Raw genomic sequence first — 17,955 nt, forward strand, 5'->3', positions numbered from 1 at the left:
GACTTCACTGTTACAGTTCTTCTTCTTTCGAAAACCTATAAAACTGGACGACACCACTCACATGTACACCAACAGAGGCTACAGTAACGGCTACAGTAACGGTAGCGTATACGGAAATAACGAAGGGTACCAATCAGGGAAAAGAAGGGCGCTTCTCGTTGGTATCAACTATTTCGGAACCAACAACCAGCTCAATGGATGTATCAACGATGTTCACAATATGGAGAAGTTTCTTCTCACTCAGGGCTTTACTCCAGGGGATATGGTAATCCTAACAGATGATCAACAGAACCCAATGGGGATACCGACGCGTGCAAACATGTTACGAGCAATGCAGTGGCTGGTTTCGGATGCCAGACCTGGCGACTCCTTCTTTTTCCATTATTCAGGACACGGAGGTGAAGAGAAGGATCTCGACGGCGATGAAGTTGACGGCATGGATGAATGCATTTACCCTGTAGATTTCCAAAGTCAGGGCTCCATTATTGATGATATTATGCATGACATCATGGTGAGACCTTTACCGCAAGGTTGCAAACTTACTGCAATTTTTGATTCATGCCACTCTGGTACAGCTCTTGACCTTCCTTATACTTATAGAGCCCAGGATGGCGGTTTGAAAGAATATAGTATCTGGAAGGAAGGAGGAATGGATGGTGCACAGCTCTTACTGGGCTATGCGACGAGAGACGTAGGTATGATGATGGGTAGTGTCAAGAGTTTATTCAATACGGCTTCTCATTACAAGTCAAAGGAACAAATAGAAGCGATTACTCGTATGAAGATGTCTCTAGCAGACGTTGCCATGTTTAGTGGTTGTAAAGACGACCAAACCAGTGCTGATGCTTCAGGAACCGGTGCAATGAGTTGGGCCTTTCTAACCGCAATGTCGAATTTACCTCCAGGTCAACACTACAGTTACCTTACTCTTCTACAAGCCCTTCGTGCCAATCTAAAGGGAAAATTCACGCAAAAACCCCAACTTTCCACCGGCCATCAGATTGATCCCAACTCCCTATTTACCATATAGCGTTCATAACATACGGATGTATTCCTGCTGCCGCTAATATATATATATATGATATTCGTATTTGTATATATGTGTACATTTACATGTTTGCATATACATGTTTGCATATACATGCACAACTCAAATATAACAAATATACCCCTTACATTATCAGGGTTTCGCGCTCTTTCTCTCCCATTTGAGAATTTTTGCTTTTTTCCAACATCCAATCCCCGCCACTTTTTTGCATTTCAGACAGAATTCCATTTGCAATACTCGTTTCTGTTTATGAGCCAGCCAAAACGTCATATTCTATCACTATCGACATCAGTTTTGGTCAACGAGATACAACAATGAACACAGCGGACTCGCTTATCCAACGACTTGTTGAATGTCGCAATACTGCAGACTATACACCCATTCTGGAGAAACTCGCTCAGTATGATGAGTCAGTGAGACGTTCCAATGCAAACAAGAATGATCTGGATGAATCTTGGTCAAAAAATACAGAACAAGTCGATCTTGAGCTGCTCAGAAAACAGGTTTTGGGCCTACAATTATTAGCCAAAGATATTGATTTACCAACCGAGCTCGCGTTGGAGTATTTGAAAAATGACGACGATTCCATCAAGAAGCAATTGAATGATACTAAGAAGTCTTCTATCAATGATGTTTCAATACCTCTACCGTTAGATGATTACGATTCAAAGGCAGAAATGTTAGGCATAATTCCAAACAAACCTAAAGTTGATCCCAGGTTCCATTCTGTTGGGTCTCCAGAATTGGAAGATTTGGTGAAATTGAAAATAGACTCCAGAATCAACCAGCTGGAATCTTTAAGCTCAAACTTGGGCTCTTATGATTTTTCCAAATTTGAAAATGATCTTAATTATTCAAACGAGGAGATTTTAGATAACGTTGATGAATTGAAAATAGATGCATTGGTTGAACTGAAAAGCTTGAAACTGTTACCATTACAAAAGCAGCTGAGAAACCACTTATTGATTAAAGTCGCTACAAATACGATCTATAATGATGAAAGTTTGAATAACTACTCAGTCTTCAAAACTTGGAAAAGGACCTATTGTGTGCATCCAAAACAGAAAGTTGTTCAAACTGCTAAATTAGCGGAAAAGTTACAACAACAGCAACAGTTTGAGAGAGAGAAATTAATAGAATCTCTGCATAATGAAAAAGTTCAACTATACATTGAGACAGCCAACAAAACTCAAAACAACATTGCGTCCAATCAAATGAGACGTTTCCAACTAGGTAAATCAATTCACAAATTCCATCAAGAGTGTGAGAGGGATGAATCTAAAAAGTTTGAAAGAAATGCCAAGCAAAGATTACAAGCTTTGAAGGCCAACGATGAAGAGGCATACATTAAATTGTTGGATCAAACTAAAGATAAGAGAATTACGCATTTGCTAAAACAAACCAACTCTTTTCTTGATTCTTTGGCTAATGCCGTTAAAGTTCAACAGAACGAAACTAAAATTCTGACTCAGATCGAGAAGGGCATGAATCCTTCGAAAGATTCGAAAACTGAAGAGGAGGAGGAAGAAACTGAAAAGGAAAGTGAAACCAAGGAGAAAAAGGTTGATTATTATGAAGTAGCCCACCATATCAAGGAGAAGGTTGAAAAACAGCCATCCATTTTAGTTGGTGGTACACTAAAGGAATACCAAATTAAGGGTTTAGAATGGATGGTATCTCTTTATAATAACCATTTGAATGGTATCTTAGCAGATGAAATGGGTTTGGGTAAGACAATCCAATCCATTGCGTTGATTACTTACCTAATTGAGAAAAAGAGTGAAAGTGGGAAATTTTTGATTATTGTTCCTCTCTCAACGATTACCAACTGGACTTTAGAATTTGAGCAATGGGCGCCATCACTAAAGACGATTGTTTATAAAGGTAGTCAACAGCAGAGAAGAGATTTGCAACATCAGATTAGAATGGCTGATTTTCAAGTTTTATTGACAACTTACGAATATGTCATTAGAGATAGGCCGCTATTGAGTAAATTCAAGTGGGCTCATATGTTAATCGACGAAGGTCACAGATTAAAGAATGCAGATTCTAAATTGTTCCAAACATTGACGAACTATTACACTACCAGGAATAGATTGATTCTAACTGGTACTCCACTACAGAACAGTTTACCTGAGTTATGGGCCTTATTGAACTTCATTCTACCTAAGGTTTTCAATTCTGTGAAGTCCTTTGATGAGTGGTTCAATACACCTTTTGCTAATACTGGCCACCAGGAAAAATTGGAACTAAGTGAAGAAGAGAGCTTGTTAATTATTAGAAGATTGCACAAAGTCTTGAGACCTTTCCTTTTAAGACGTCTCAAGAAGGACGTTGCCAAGGACTTGCCAGACAAAGTTGAAAAAGTCATCAAATGTAAGTTTTCCAATCTACAGTCTCATATTTACAAACAACTATTGACTCATAACGCCCTATTTATTGGTGAAGGTCAGATTGGGGCAACAAAATCAGGATTAAAAGGTTTGAATAATAAGATTATGCAACTTCGTAAAGCATGTAACCACCCGTTTGTTTTTGAGGAGGTTGAAAACCTTGTTAATCCAGACAGGTTAACAACGGATTTAATATGGAGATGTTCAGGTAAGTTTGAATTATTAGACAGAATCTTACCAAAACTGAGGGCTACTGGGCACAGGGTTTTAATTTTCTTTCAAATGACCCAGGTTATGGACATTATGGAAGATTTTCTACGCTTTAAAAACTTGAAATATATGAGATTGGATGGCTCGACAAAGGCTGATGATAGACAGTCGATGTTGAAAGATTTTAACGCACCTGATTCTGAGTACTTTTGCTTTTTACTTTCTACAAGAGCAGGTGGTTTAGGTTTGAACTTACAAAGTGCAGATACTGTTATCATTTTTGACACTGACTGGAATCCTCATCAGGATCTACAAGCCCAAGATAGAGCTCATAGAATTGGTCAAAAGAACGAAGTCAGAATTTTAAGATTAATTACAAGTGAATCTGTTGAAGAGGTGATTTTAGAGAGAGCACACCAAAAGTTGGATATTGATGGTAAAGTTATTCAAGCTGGTAAATTCGATAATAAATCGAGTGCCGAAGAGCAAGAAGCTTATCTAAAGAGTTTGTTAGAAAAGGAAAAACTAAAAGGTGATGATGCAGAGAATGACAATTTTGACGACGCTGAAATCAACGAGATCTTAGCTCGTGATGAGAATGAAATGGAAACTTTTGAGAAGCTGGACATGGATAGGGCTAGGGAGGATACAGTGCGTGGCACACCAAGATTAATGGAAGAAGATGAAGTTCCAGAAGTTTTGAAAGAGGATATGAGCCAACACGTGGACGTAAGAGAAGAGGCTTCTGGTCGTAGAGTAACTAAGAAGGTTATCTATGATGATGGCTTAACAGAAGAACAATGGCTACAGGCCATGGACGACGAGAATGATAGTGTTGAAGCAGCCGTTGAAAGGAAGCGCCAGCGGTTAGCAAAAATGCGTAATAAGAACGAAGAAACAACCGACGAAGGTTTAAATAATGATGATTTCAAAGGCAGCGATAGTGATGAAGAGGTCTATGCAGATGATGTTCCAAACAGGAAAAGACAGAGACTGTCTAGAGGCTCAACCCCAAAAGAATCCTCAGTGAAGAAAAATCAGAAAAAAGAGGCCAAACCATTGCCGGAATGGATTCAACGTGGCTATGAGTTACTTGACAGCTTGGAGCGTTTGACAGACGAGGATGGCAATGATATCAGCAGTTTGTTTATTAAGTTGCCATCGCGTAAATATTATGCTGATTATTACAAAATCATTCCTCATCCCGTATCTTTAAATCAAGTTCGTAAACAACTGGATACAAAGAAACTTGCCAACTGGGATGCGTTCATCGGAGAATTGAAGCAAATGGTTGCCAACGCACATGTTTACAATGAGGAAGGTTCTTACGTTGCAAAGGCTGCTGATATTCTTGGCAAGAGGATGGATGAAATGGTTTCTCAATGGGATATCTCTTAATGAAATATTAAATTTAAATCTTCTTTATTTGTATTATTCACGCTATATTAGTATTACATTGTATTTTATAACTTTAGTCTAAAACAAACGAAATAAACGATTAAAAGTGCACATAAGGTGCCCACCACTCTCTCCATGAAGCTGTGGTAGAACATGCAGGTCACCGTGAACATCATTAGCCATGCTAAACAAAGTGCCAAGAACGCTAATTGTAGCAACTTGCATGATCCACTCACTCGGACAGGCAATTCAGTTATACGGTTCATCAATACAATCCACTTATTCAAAGAAACGGTTTCCCAACTTAGTGCAGAAGCAAACGTGCAAGTTATTAAGGAATGCCCGCTAGATTTAAAACCTCCTTCGTACCTCCAACCACTACTGACGCATGATCTGTAGAATACGGTTTCCGGATGTCCAATACAATGGCCGCCAGTGATACGATGGATGCGCTCATATAAGGACGGGCCAAAAAACCAAACAATGCACGTAATCACTGGCATAAATATACCAGCTAATTTTATCATCTGCACGCCTGAATACCGAAACGTTGCAGCTTTTTTGTTTCCCGAATCCTTCATTGTATCTATCAACGATACATCTGATTTGCTTCCCTGCAAACAATCATATATCTGTGTCATGTCTGATGTAGGCAACAAAGGTTTCATCTTTATCACAACAATCAACTTGTACGTCTGAAGAATAATGAAGACAAGAGTGAATATTTCAAATGAATGTCCTGCTAGGAATTTATTTAGGAAACCATCTGGACTAATAAGCGGCCATTTTTTGGGGTTGAAATCGGGAAGATATGCATCTTTGAGCAACCTCAATGGCTCTGTACCAGTCAAAACCAACAAAAACCCTATAGGAAATGTATATTCGTTGATACCCATCATTGCTCTGCGAGTGATTACCGGCAAAAGAAAGTAGTGGTTATCAGAGCTGTTGATATACCTGCATGGCAAATTTTATCACCGCGTCCAAATTCATGTTTGCGATTTCAACCGTATCCTTATCAGAGCCACTACCTGGGGTACCTGAGTAAGCTTGGCTCAAATATTTAGCAGCAAGTTCAAACACTGGAATACCCTTAGAAATTGTTGTTTGGAAAACTGACCACCTCCAATTTCCAGAGTTTGAAGATGCCACTGATTTATGACTATTCTCGATTATGTCTCGTTTTAGGATCACATAGTGTGGAGGATCAAACTTGGATGTCTCTTCTCTGAACACATCAAATCTGACACCAAGAAATTCACGCTGAGGATCATTAGAGATAGGGAAAAAGGATATCCCATTCAACCTATAAACGTTTTCCATTTGTATTTTGGGGATTTCAGTCTCGTGTAGCTCTCTCAATTCAGTTGTTCGCATAATAGTAATGCCATCCCCAATATCATCCTGGCAGTACTTTTGATCACTCGAGTTTGTGTCGTAGAGAATGTCGTGTAGCAGCTCATCTACAGGGCCAATAGTGTCTAAGAGGGTAGAACTGTCCGAGTTTTCTAATTGTTTCTCTAACTCTTCTACTTCCCTCTCCAAGTCTTGTATTTCGTTCTGCAACTCTTGATCAGCTAGCATTACTGTGTATACGGCGTTGTGTAAAACGTGTTAAGAATTGACATGTTTAAGTGTAGGGGAGAAGCTATCTTCAAGATTTGTTTTCCTAAACCTCTCTGATTTTTTATGTTTTTAAATCCTAATTTTTTTTTTTTTGCTAGATACTAAATCCTACTATAACTAATATTCAGTTTACCCTTATAATACTAAAAATGTATAGTAAACACGGCCATGCAAGCGAATGAACATTACAAATATATGCAAATGGCCGTTGCATATGGTGCAGTTGCATTGGAAAACAAAGAGGTTCCAGTCACTGCTGTTTTGGTACACAACGAAAGCAAGGAAGTTTTATTTAAGGCTCACAACATGACGAACATAACTTTAAATGGTACGGCACATGCTGAATTTATCATTTACAAGCATTTAATGGAGATGTATCCCGATTCCCATTTAGAGAAGTGGAAAAAATCGACGCTGTATGTCACCGTCGAGCCATGCATTATGTGTGCGTCCATGCTAGATCAAGTGGGGATATCAACGGTTGTATTTGGGTGTCCCAATGAGAGGTTTGGGGGTAATGGCAGCGTGTTCAATATAAGGTACAATTCAAATTATAAAATCATCCCTGGAGTGTGCCACAAGGATGGAATATCGTTATTGAGACAATTTTATATAAACGAGAATGATCGAAGTCCAAACAGCATCAATAAGAAAAAAAGGGTTTTGAAACTGGAGGACTTTCCTAAATTTAACTACTCAAAATTCATTACTTTGGAAGAATTTACAAATATTTGGGGTATTGAATTTCGATCCATCTATGAAAACAACGAATTCCTGGAATTCAACGAAAATGGCGAATTGCAACCACCTAAAAAATCCGAGTCAAAGAGGATAAAGACCTGACTATAGTTCTACACCGTGTAGCATATTTTTTATCTCCTCATCATTTTGAAGCACAACATTGTTACCGAAATACTCTTCCTTACCTTCGTCGGTCAACTTATTGGGCATCTCCAACTTTGTGTCATTCAATTGGAGCTTTTCCCACTTCTCATACGATTCTGAGTAAAGCTTGATATATTGATCACTCAAGTGACCCAACGATTCAACTATCTCATAATCTTTGATAGATTTAAATTGGTTCCATTCCTTAAGGAGGTCCAACTCATACCGTGTGTACACTTGTTTAGCATTCTCCCTTTCCTTTTCCAACAACTCGATTCTGGAGTTCAACTTCCTAATGCGATCGTCAATCAAACTTTTATTAGTTGAATCGTTGGTTGAAAGATGTGGATCATTTGGCGGCGAGGTATTTTTCAATCCCGTTAGAGTTTCGAACTTTCTACTTAGATATGATATCGTACCTTCGGTTGTTGATGTCAAAGAACCCCCATTTTCCAAGTTCTCTTTCTCGGTGACGGTTTTTTCAAGGTAGTTGTTTAGCATCTCATAATCGATTATTTTGTTGTCTTTCAGTTTGATTAGATTTCCAAGTGATATCAAGTAATGCTCAAGATCCTTCAAGCCGTTAATGTAGTTGAATTCAATATATTTGTTCAAATCATGATAATTCCCACCTACTTTTTTCAAATTCTCAGAGAAAACTTTAAATTGCATAACTAGTTCTTTGGTACCTTTATCCAAATTCTCCTCTTCTCTAAACTTCCCATTAAAATCATTATTTAGTAATATGGTTAACTTATTAAATTCATCACCAATACCATTCAACTCTTTGGATATGCTTTCTTGTTTATTTATCACTTTTCCATATATCTTATCAATCTTATTCAAGTTCTCCTGTAATTTGATTCGTTGACTTTCAATTTCTTTGAAATTTTTGGTGTATTTACTTTCCATTGTCGGTTTCTTAAAGGAATTCATCAAAAATTCTGTGAACCCTTCAACACCTGAGTTTGCATGTGTTATATTTGTCTCGTTGAAGTTTAAGTTGGATTTATAGGTGTGCCAGTATTGTGAATTCTCCAAGAAAATCATCAAAACATCACTATTCCTTAAGATTTCGTGTTTAGTGACTCTCTGCATGAATATGTTCAAGGAGTTGCAACGTTTCACAACAAACTCTTCAGTAAACCTGCCTCCCTTTATGTATTTCAACCGCTGCTTATTAGGTAGGGGAGGAATTAATACGGTTGGGAAATCATATGATAAGCATTTGAATAAGGTGTCGAAATCTGAATAGCGACGGACAATAGTGTAATTAGTACTGGACAACTTTTTACTATCTGTTTCAACTTTTAGATGGTAATTGGTGAATGTGTTTGAACCTTCATGCTCAGTTACTGGATCGGTGACTTCAACAATTAGCTTAAAATGCAGCGGTTCAGTGACGGCATTGAATGTCTCATTGGTTTGAGAAGTTGAAGCGGAATATTCATCTCCTTTTGTTGGTCCATTTAAGTGATCAATACTTCCTAGACTTGCTTGTTCACTTTTCAGTTGCTCTTCGTTAGCATTGTCATGACTAGTTGTTTGTGTTGTCTCTGTTTCTGAACCAAGAATCATTGTCTGTGTGATCAATCCACTCCCTTCGAGTTCTTTACTATTATTCTCCAACCCAAGGGTGTTCTTACTTGAATTTCTCAATATACCAAATGGATTTTCTTCCCGCTGGTTGTCATTGAGAATCGAATTGTTTCCAATCGGCGAAGAGGAGGTCGGTGTGCTCTGATTTATTGATTCTCCATCAGAATGCACATTTGGCTGCGTTTGTGTTTTGTCTGCTCCAGTATTATTGGAGATTGAGTGACTAATATTCTCACCATCTTCCCATTGTACAGAGGTAAACTGGTCTGCCATTGTGGTTTATTATATCTGGCTTTCAGAAAGGACTACTAACACCTACTAGTTGATTCAATCAACCGATGGCGCAGTTTGTAATAAATACGGCTATCTCTAACCAACCTGTGCGAATATCTTAGTATCTTCTGTCTGCCTATTTTGGACTTGGAATTTAAAAGAAAAAAAAAATTAGTGAGATTACTTTATTTTTGGCACAATATATACATACGAGAAGAGTGAACAGTCTATATAAAAGGTGATATATGCTTTTATTGTTATGGTTATAGTTTTGGTTGTTTATACTTTTATTTTTGCTCTCATTTTTACTTTTGCTTTATTTTTTTATACTATGTTTTTTTTTTGTTTTTGACAGGTTGGTGTGTAGCACAGTAGAAAAAAAGTATCATCTTATAAGGACATCCAAAGAAGATTAGAAAAAAATACTGATTAGATAGTTATCATTAATGTATTAGAGTTGGAGTAAAACAAACAAAAAAATTATGATAATGGATTGACCCGTGAGGATATTTCAGGTTACTGGACCAAACTATATTTTGTCATTGTTGGATTCTGTATTAGATTCGGTTTGTTCTTGAGTGGGGGTGTTTTTGTTCACTCCTGACTCCTCATTGATTTTTGGTTCAGACTTGGCCTGTATAACAGTAGGACAAAGCTCATCCAAACCACAACCTTCACGTTCTGTCTCAGACAACACCCAGTTGAGTGGGTTCTTGATAGCCCTAACTTTGATTTTCTGGATTGGGTTGGTGAGGTTTGTTTCGTCAGATGCGTCTTCCTTTGACTCAAGATAGCCCCATTCAAAATGAAGCGATTGGTCCAATGCATCTCTAATGACCGAGAGGTCGCCACAACTGAAAGCTCGAACCCTGTAAAATTGGGATACAAATGTCAAATCGATCCAACCTTGAGAGTTCATATGTTTTCTTAGGTAGATGTCTTTCAAGAGGTTTGAGATGTCAAAGTAGTAGTTCAATTGTGCAGCAACCGATGCAACAGCATGTATACGAGAATCAGCGATCCAATTCATAATGTTACCACCGTGGTTTGTGTAGTGACGGTTGTAATTGTTGTAGTTTCTGTAATTACTTCTGTGTTGGTGATATCCATGTTGGACATTGCCATGTCTTTGGTTATTGTTTTGGTAGTAATTATGGTGGCGATGGTTGTGGTTGTTGGTGTGGTTATGGTTCTGGTGATGAGCATGATGATGAGAGTGACCATTATGACGTTGCTGGGTACTATACCTTTGGTTGTTATGATGTCTTTGGGTTTGATGGAGGTTGTTGACACCGTTAGTACTGTTGTTGGCTCCATTTTCGGTCTTGGTTTCGCCATGTGACTTTGGTTGGTCGTTGGTTTGGCCATCAACTAGCAAAGTGTCTGGATTTTCATTCACGTTTCCCATATCTTCGACATTTTCAGAAGTTTGATTTAAGGAAACACTTGGAAAGGAATCTCTCTTTTCCGAGTTGGTCTTGGCAGACTTTCTGTTATTGGCAGCATTGTTGCTATTATTGTTGTGAATGTGATTACCTGACTTTTTACTATCGGTTGGGTTTGATTTCTTTTTCGATTTTCTAGGTTTCCTCTTGTTTGAGTAAGTGGAAGAATCTGAGATGGTGATTGTAGCGCCTTTAAAGGGCACCCATTTACCGGTTGGAGAGGTGACCGACAAAGAGGATGGTCCGCTCTGGGAATGGAGCTTAGAGTCCAATATAGCTTCCAAATCAACCGATGGGGTTGTCTGTTGTGTGGGTTTGCCCCAAGCGTTAGTTAAAGGTAGGGGAGCAGGAGCTAGTTCTGGAGCCACGTGTTCCTTCTGGTTTGGGGAAGAAGGGACCGGCTGTTGAGAGGACGCTGGATCTTGAGCAGGAGCAAGAGCAGGAGCAGGAGCAGAAGGAGCTGGACTATCAGAGATGGAAGGATCTTGTTGGTTTAGAGCAGCCTTGGCATACGATGAAGTTGTTGCAGACATTTTCATAAACTAGTAGTTGGATGGAAGGGGATGACTATAAGAGCTGGAATGCCAAGAGATGGGAAATGGAAGTATAGCTGAAACAAATACAAGGTCAGGAAAGTCAATTAGAATCCAATGAATTTTACCATACAGTGAAATAAACTGAAGGTGAAATAAAATGGAATAAATATAATAAAATGGAATAAATAAAATAATTTTGAAAAAAAATAAAATAATTTTGAAGAAATAAAATAATTTTGAAGAAATAAAATAATTTTGAAGAAATAAAATATTTTTGAAGAAATAAAATAATTTTGAAGAAATAAAATATTTTTGAAGAAATAAAATAATTTTGAAGAAATAAATTAAATACTTAAACTAGGACAAATTAAGACAAACTAAGAGAAATACAGAAGACCGACATAGTGGACAGGAAATATCACACATCAGCTGTACAGAAACGGGAAACGATAAACGAGCTCCCTCTCCTAAAGGGGCAAGAATTTGGATTCAATGCCATGTTATTGGAATTTGCCCTTTGTTTCACATGGTTTAACGATTTATTTATTTTATTTGTTTTATTTCAGTATCCCGAAGAAACCACTCTAATTTCATAATATCGGAAACTACAAGGACCGTTCAAGAGCGAGCAGCCAATAGAAATGCGCCAAGGCTAGAAAGTACAGGGGCAAATACAGTACCCTTAGAAGTACGAGTGAGTTTTGTCTACGTCCCAATACGGAAGGAGGATAGTGGGGGAGATGAGAGGGTGGGGTGGAAGGACTTAGAGAGATCTGCAAGGGGAATAGTCGAATATTGATACAGAATGGTCCACCGAGCCTCCAAAGGAGTGTATTTGGCAGAATGCCGTTTTGTGTGGGGTGGCCGGGGTTGGTCCCGCATTGCTGAGTGATGCGCGAGGTAAACCGTGCGGAGCCCGGGGGGGGGGAGAGGGGAGTGTGAAGCGAGAGTTGCATTTAATACTGGGACCAATATAGATTGATATTAGTATTGACGTTACTGGTTGGAACGCAAGTACTGGTTTACTGCGCCACAGATGCTGGTAGAAGTCTAGAGGTAAAGATCGTCTCATACCCTGATATGGCAAGCGCATGGCGCAGGCGCACGTGCCGCCATGCGCCACGCCGCGATTACGAATTCGAATGCGTTTTTTATTTATTTATTTATTTGATTATTTAATTAATTATTTGATTATTTATTTAATTAATTTATTTGACTATTTATTTAATTAATTATTTGATTATTCTATTATTTTTTTCCTAAATCGGTGAAGAAGGAGAAACTAAATACTCCAACAGAGAAATGTCGCGCCAGCCACTGAAATAAAACAAACGATAAATACGTAACGTTAAAACAAAACACGCTAAGCCTCCCTTTAAGAGAAGTGGCTGCGGAAAAAAAAAAAAAAAGAAACAACACTGGAAATACTAATAATAATAACACTAATAATAACACTAATAATAACACTAATAATAATAACAATGCTAAAAAACCAGCACCGAGGGGGGAAAAGTAAACGCGCTCGCGGTCGTGCCGAGTTTTTTTTTCTGTTTTTTTTATCAGGTTCTGCCAATTCTCCAGTTTTATTTGCAGATTGGGCGATTGTAACACAGTGAGCACATTGTATGGAAAAATAAGGATAGGGTAAATCAGGATAGGATGGGGTAGGTTAGGATAGGATCGGTTGCATCAGCTTTTCGGTACTTCTTGTTGTTTTACATTGACCTCTACCTCTGACTTTGCAGTTGTTCTTCTACTTGCTTGTTCCTAGTACTTATACTCTTGTTGCCCCCCCTCTTCGCCTACTTCTCTTAGGTTTCTCTAAGACCCCCCCTTGTTATCTTTTTGAGTTCCTCTCCAGTTTCCTGTTAGACCGTTGTTTTTCTCTTTCATATTCAAGTCATTTGGAGAACAGAAAAAGGCGTCTATTAGTGTCTACACCACAACTACCACAACTACTACCTTCTATTTTCCATTTAACAGGTTTACACCTCGTTTCCTGCAGTTCACAACACCTTTAGAGCCTCTTTTGCTTACAACAGAGATTGCCGCTAAAAACAGGTCCACTAAATTGACTGCGGATATTTGAAACGCCTCCTTTTCTCAAGTGATTTCTTAAACATCAATGAAAATGAAAATCAAACTCAACTCGGAATTCAAGTTCTTACTCTACGCCCACCTCGTGCTTGCAATCTTTCTCATTTATGAGCTGTTTGATTTAATCACCTTGCTGTACGACGATTCGTACCGATATGCCTTTTTGCCCAATGAATTAAATAATGAAAACTATATTCAACAACAGCCCCAATTAATACCTAAAATTATCCATCAGACTTATAAGACTACCGATATTCCAGAACACTGGAAAGATGGCCAAAAGAATTGCCAGATTTTGAATCCAGATTATAAGTATATTCTTTGGACTGATGAAATGGCAAGAGATTTCATTGCCGAACAATACCCTTGGTTTTTAAAGACATTTGATAGTTACCCCTTCCCTATAGAAAGAGCAGACGCAATCAGGTATTTTATTCTCTATCATTTCGGTGGTATCTACATTGACTTGGATGATTCTTGCCAGAGAAATTTAGATCCTTTATTAACAGTTCCTGCCTTTGTGAGGAAGACACTACCAACGGGGATCTCAAATGACCTGCTGGGATCTGTTCCAAATCATCCGTTCTTTTATAAGGCAATTAACCAGTTGGAAAAATACCAGAGAAATTGGCTGGTTCCTTACATCACCATTATGTTTTCAACTGGCCCTCTTTTCTTGTCTGTTGTTTGGAAACAATATATTAGATGGGGGAACCCTCCATCAGGCATTGTTCGAATCTTGATGCCAGATGATTACAAGAATGCATCTAATGCCTTCTTCAAAATCACTAAAGGCTCTTCGTGGCATGAAGACGATGCTGCTGTTTTACTATTGATGGCCAAACATATTGTCTTGTCCGTCATATTTTGCACCCTATTGGGTATTGCGATAATTGCCTCTGAGTATTTTTTCATTGTCTGGTTCCATAAACACTTTTCGCCAAAAATCGTCAAATTGTCTAGGAGTTTAAAGAATTACCTCCTGGAGTTCACTCCACTTAGGACAAGGACTGATTATACATTGTTGAATGGTGACTATAGGAACCGCATCCCTAGGAAGGCTAGAAAAGACTCTAATCTGCCAGTTGCTATATCCGTTGATTTAGAAAAGAATGTCACTGCCCTGGATTCAATTGATGAATCTTAATTCACTATTGACCGCTGACTATTCGTATTTTAGACTACATCATCCTTTTTTTTCCCCCTTTTTCTCCACTTCCACAGTTGTATCATACTTTCTTTTTCTTCACTTTTTTTTTACCCTTCCCCCCCCCAGCTTTGCATTATGATAAAGGAATCAACAAGATGAATGAAATCAAGCTCCAATTTTACTCGATCATGTCATCAAGTTTTTCAACATAGAAAAAAACAAAAAAAAATAAAACTAAAAACACATATCAGGGAATCTGTTTACTAAATAAATTATATCGACATCGTTTATCTATACATGTATGTACATTAAAATTAAACCTCATACGCTTATTTCTGCCTTTCTCTCTATCTATCTTCCTTTCATTCCATGCATCTATATATGCATCTATCTACCCATACATCTATCTACCCATACATCTATCTATCTATCTATCTATCTATCTATCGCTCACTCAGATGTCTATCAATCTAACAATTTATTTGAATGCTTTATCAATGTCAGTTAAAGCAACTCTGTATCTACATTTGCCAAAATGGCACTTTTCCAGACCTAGTTTACAGTTTTCCGGAGACATTGTTAGGCACTCCACCCAAGGCTTGATTTGGTTTTTCTCAGCCAACTTGAACATCTCAACCATTTCATTGTGAGACCCCAATAACGAGGCTCCCATAAAACAAGCATTCGCCATGAATGTTCGTGGCGAGACGGTGAATGGTGTTTCCGGCAATCCCACAGAGACCCACTTCCCATTGATCTTGAGGACTTTCAAATAGGTGTCCAAGTCGAAGTTTTCACTCGAGTTTGCCGTACAGACAACCAAATCAAGCTTAAACTTGACGTCCCGATTTTCCTCCACATCATCCAACCAATTCAAGGAATTGCCAGTAATAACAACCCTATCGGCACCAAGTTGCATCGCATCATTCCTCTTGGATTCGCCTCTACTGAACACATACACTTCGTATCCTAAGGCTTTTGCAAACTGAATTGCCATCATACCCAATCCTCCAAGACCAACAATTCCAACCTTAGGCTTGATACCATTAGCAAGCAACTCTCTTGGCAGGTTTCTAGACAAAGGGGAATACGTAGTTATACCGGCACATAGGAAAGGTGCTGCTTCTTCGTTCTTTAGATAATCAGGTATGTGAAAGACAAAATGGTCTTGAATTCTAACAAAATTGGAATATCCGCCATGTGACATTGTTGTTGTGCCGTCGCTATTGGTATAGATGCCGCCAAATGTCATTACCTTATGAGGACAGTAATTATCGTTGGTGGACTTACACATATCACAGTTTAAACAGGACTGTGCTTGTGCTCCAACGCCAACTCTTTCCCCTACTTTGAAATCTTGCACGTTGGAGCCAACCCTGACAACCTTACCGATAATCTCATGACCAACAACAATTGGATACTTCTGTGTAGCCTTCTTCCAGCCGTTTCTGGCAGTATGGGCATCAGATCCACAAATCGAGCATGTCTCAACTAAAATATCAACATCGTTGGCGTCAAACGGTTTTGGCTTGAATTTGAATTCTTGAACTGTTGACCATGTCGACTCAGAAGGGTCATAGACTGCGTACCCAGTAAATTCGTCAGGAACAGTCGTTGCAACGCTCATTATTCCTTTTCTCTTAACGAGCCCTATGCTGTTCTGAACATCATGTCCTTCTCCTCTTTCTCAGTATTCGGAAGAAGTGCCTATTTAAGGGTTTATATACTTTCAAAGTTTAAGTCGCTAATTACCTAATTGGGAAATCCGTGTTTATCTATCTCCCAGAACATCATACAAACTGTATAGTCGAATCTCTATTCCCTTTAACAAACATCAAGATAGTCTGTGTCAAAATACCCAAGATATAGTATGCTGAAAAAATTAAACACTATGTAAAAACACCCAAATACGCTAATCTATTTCAGTATTTCCAGTTTCCCGTCTAAACTGTAAACCCCCCCCCCCCCACTTTGAGTAGTTGAAAGTTCAACCATTAAATAGCTGCTATGAAATGCCCTTACTGTTTGCTTGTCGGTGTTGATGATCTTAGATTGCTAAGAGCCAGGTTTCTAGATGGCAGATGTACTCATTACACATGCCACCATAGTCAGCACTAAAATCACTGCGAGGAAACTTACGGTGTATATCATCGGAGTGGTTGAATGATGTATCAGTAAGTTTCTCTTCAATGGCAATTCCTTGGTGTTGCAAGATCAATTCCCATTGAAACCGCTAAAGTCAGCATCTATAGACGTTTCGGTGTGAAATTAATGCTCCTCAAAGTGTGTTAGAGAGAATTCACTTTTAATCTATGGTCCAAGTAGATCTTCCGTTTGAAATTAGGTCGTTAGAGTTGAAGTTATATATCTCAAAGTCAAATGCGTTTATCAAAGTAACAGCCTTAGTAACAAGCGCATTTAGACCGTTTCCATTATTTTCACCGACAATAAAGATACTTGGCTGAAATAGGAGCACATCTATTTAGGGAAGGTTATGAAAGATGAGTGTGTCTGACTGTCAAGAACTGCAGTTTGGATACAACCCTTCAATATTGACAATTTGACTCATTATACAGAGACAAAAAAAAAGTACCTGTCTGCCATAAGCCTGCAACTTTTCAGTTCTGAAATATACAAGACATGAAGTTTTCTATTTTCACAGCAACCATGGCTCACTGATTATGTTTTTTTGCTATTTTGTTCAAATATATTGTACACCACAACACCTAGGTATTTTGGTATCTGTATGGTTACGATTGCTACGGCTACAAATATACCTACTACAGTTGTGACTAGGTTACACATAGAACCAGTCAACACCTATACTTCCAACAAGGGAAAAACTGCCGCATATACCAAATGAACGCACCACACAATAGAGAACAATATCTCTTTTTGAGTGACATCATTAGGCAGTGGTTTACTAGCTACAGAAGTCAGCATTTTGTATGCAAATCGTTCTTCTGCCCTTTTTTTTTTTTTTCGAATCCGGCATATTCCCCGATTCCTATTTTCTTTCTCCCCCTTCCCCTTCTCCTTTCCCCATACTGGACCCAAGTTATATGTGTCCCCTTTCCACATGCATCATCTCAGAGAAACAATAACTGAAGAGTAATTGTTCATAACTAGGCGATAGCCAATCGTGCACAAGTGAATGTCTCCCTGCATTTAAGACCAACCGTTGTTCCCAATTGAAAATATATTGAGATCCACCGAGGCTCAAGAGTAAGCTTGTTTCTACACGGAGGGTCTGGACTGGCATAGAGGGTCCTTTTTCAAACTTAGTTCAAACTTT

The 17,955-nt window shown here is 38.5% G+C and overlaps 9 protein-coding genes across 9 annotated transcripts; 4 read left to right on the top strand and 5 right to left on the bottom strand.

The window, feature by feature from the left end:
* Positions 1-61: 61 nt before the first annotated feature.
* On the top strand, positions 62-1,030 carry C5L36_0B12200 (uncharacterized protein; the record flags this gene model as incomplete). Its single annotated transcript, XM_029465609.1, has 1 exon — positions 62-1,030. The coding sequence occupies one exon, from the start codon at positions 62-64 to the stop codon at positions 1,028-1,030; it is 969 nt and encodes a 322-aa protein (XP_029321468.1).
* Positions 1,031-1,362: 332 nt separating this feature from the next.
* On the top strand, positions 1,363-5,049 carry C5L36_0B12210 (uncharacterized protein; the record flags this gene model as incomplete). Its single annotated transcript, XM_029465610.1, has 1 exon — positions 1,363-5,049. The coding sequence occupies one exon, from the start codon at positions 1,363-1,365 to the stop codon at positions 5,047-5,049; it is 3,687 nt and encodes a 1,228-aa protein (XP_029321469.1).
* Positions 5,050-5,114: 65 nt separating this feature from the next.
* Positions 5,115-5,948, bottom strand: C5L36_0B12220 (uncharacterized protein; the record flags this gene model as incomplete). Its single annotated transcript, XM_029465611.1, has 1 exon — positions 5,115-5,948. The coding sequence occupies one exon, from the start codon at positions 5,946-5,948 to the stop codon at positions 5,115-5,117; it is 834 nt and encodes a 277-aa protein (XP_029321470.1).
* A 40-nt stretch (positions 5,949-5,988) lies between these two features.
* Positions 5,989-6,633, bottom strand: C5L36_0B12230 (uncharacterized protein; the record flags this gene model as incomplete). Its single annotated transcript, XM_029465612.1, has 1 exon — positions 5,989-6,633. One exon carries the CDS (start codon positions 6,631-6,633, stop codon positions 5,989-5,991), a length of 645 nt encoding a protein of 214 aa, XP_029321471.1.
* Positions 6,634-6,843: 210 nt separating this feature from the next.
* On the top strand, positions 6,844-7,518 carry C5L36_0B12240 (uncharacterized protein; the record flags this gene model as incomplete). Its single annotated transcript, XM_029465613.1, has 1 exon — positions 6,844-7,518. One exon carries the CDS (start codon positions 6,844-6,846, stop codon positions 7,516-7,518), a length of 675 nt encoding a protein of 224 aa, XP_029321472.1.
* C5L36_0B12250 (uncharacterized protein) lies at positions 7,519-9,432 on the bottom strand (the record flags this gene model as incomplete). The annotated part of the gene is made up of 1 exon (XM_029465614.1): positions 7,519-9,432. The coding sequence occupies one exon, from the start codon at positions 9,430-9,432 to the stop codon at positions 7,519-7,521; it is 1,914 nt and encodes a 637-aa protein (XP_029321473.1).
* Positions 9,433-9,961: 529 nt separating this feature from the next.
* On the bottom strand, positions 9,962-11,416 carry C5L36_0B12260 (uncharacterized protein; the record flags this gene model as incomplete). Its single annotated transcript, XM_029465615.1, has 1 exon — positions 9,962-11,416. One exon carries the CDS (start codon positions 11,414-11,416, stop codon positions 9,962-9,964), a length of 1,455 nt encoding a protein of 484 aa, XP_029321474.1.
* Positions 11,417-13,538: 2,122 nt separating this feature from the next.
* Positions 13,539-14,657, top strand: C5L36_0B12270 (uncharacterized protein; the record flags this gene model as incomplete). Its single annotated transcript, XM_029465616.1, has 1 exon — positions 13,539-14,657. The coding sequence occupies one exon, from the start codon at positions 13,539-13,541 to the stop codon at positions 14,655-14,657; it is 1,119 nt and encodes a 372-aa protein (XP_029321475.1).
* A 481-nt stretch (positions 14,658-15,138) lies between these two features.
* On the bottom strand, positions 15,139-16,287 carry C5L36_0B12280 (uncharacterized protein; the record flags this gene model as incomplete). The annotated part of the gene is made up of 1 exon (XM_029465617.1): positions 15,139-16,287. One exon carries the CDS (start codon positions 16,285-16,287, stop codon positions 15,139-15,141), a length of 1,149 nt encoding a protein of 382 aa, XP_029321476.1.
* Positions 16,288-17,955: the final 1,668 nt, after the last annotated feature.

Source organism: Pichia kudriavzevii, chromosome 2 (genome assembly GCF_003054445.1).
Source record: "Pichia kudriavzevii chromosome 2, complete sequence".
In the NCBI taxonomy this organism is placed as follows: domain Eukaryota; kingdom Fungi; phylum Ascomycota; class Pichiomycetes; order Pichiales; family Pichiaceae; genus Pichia; species Pichia kudriavzevii.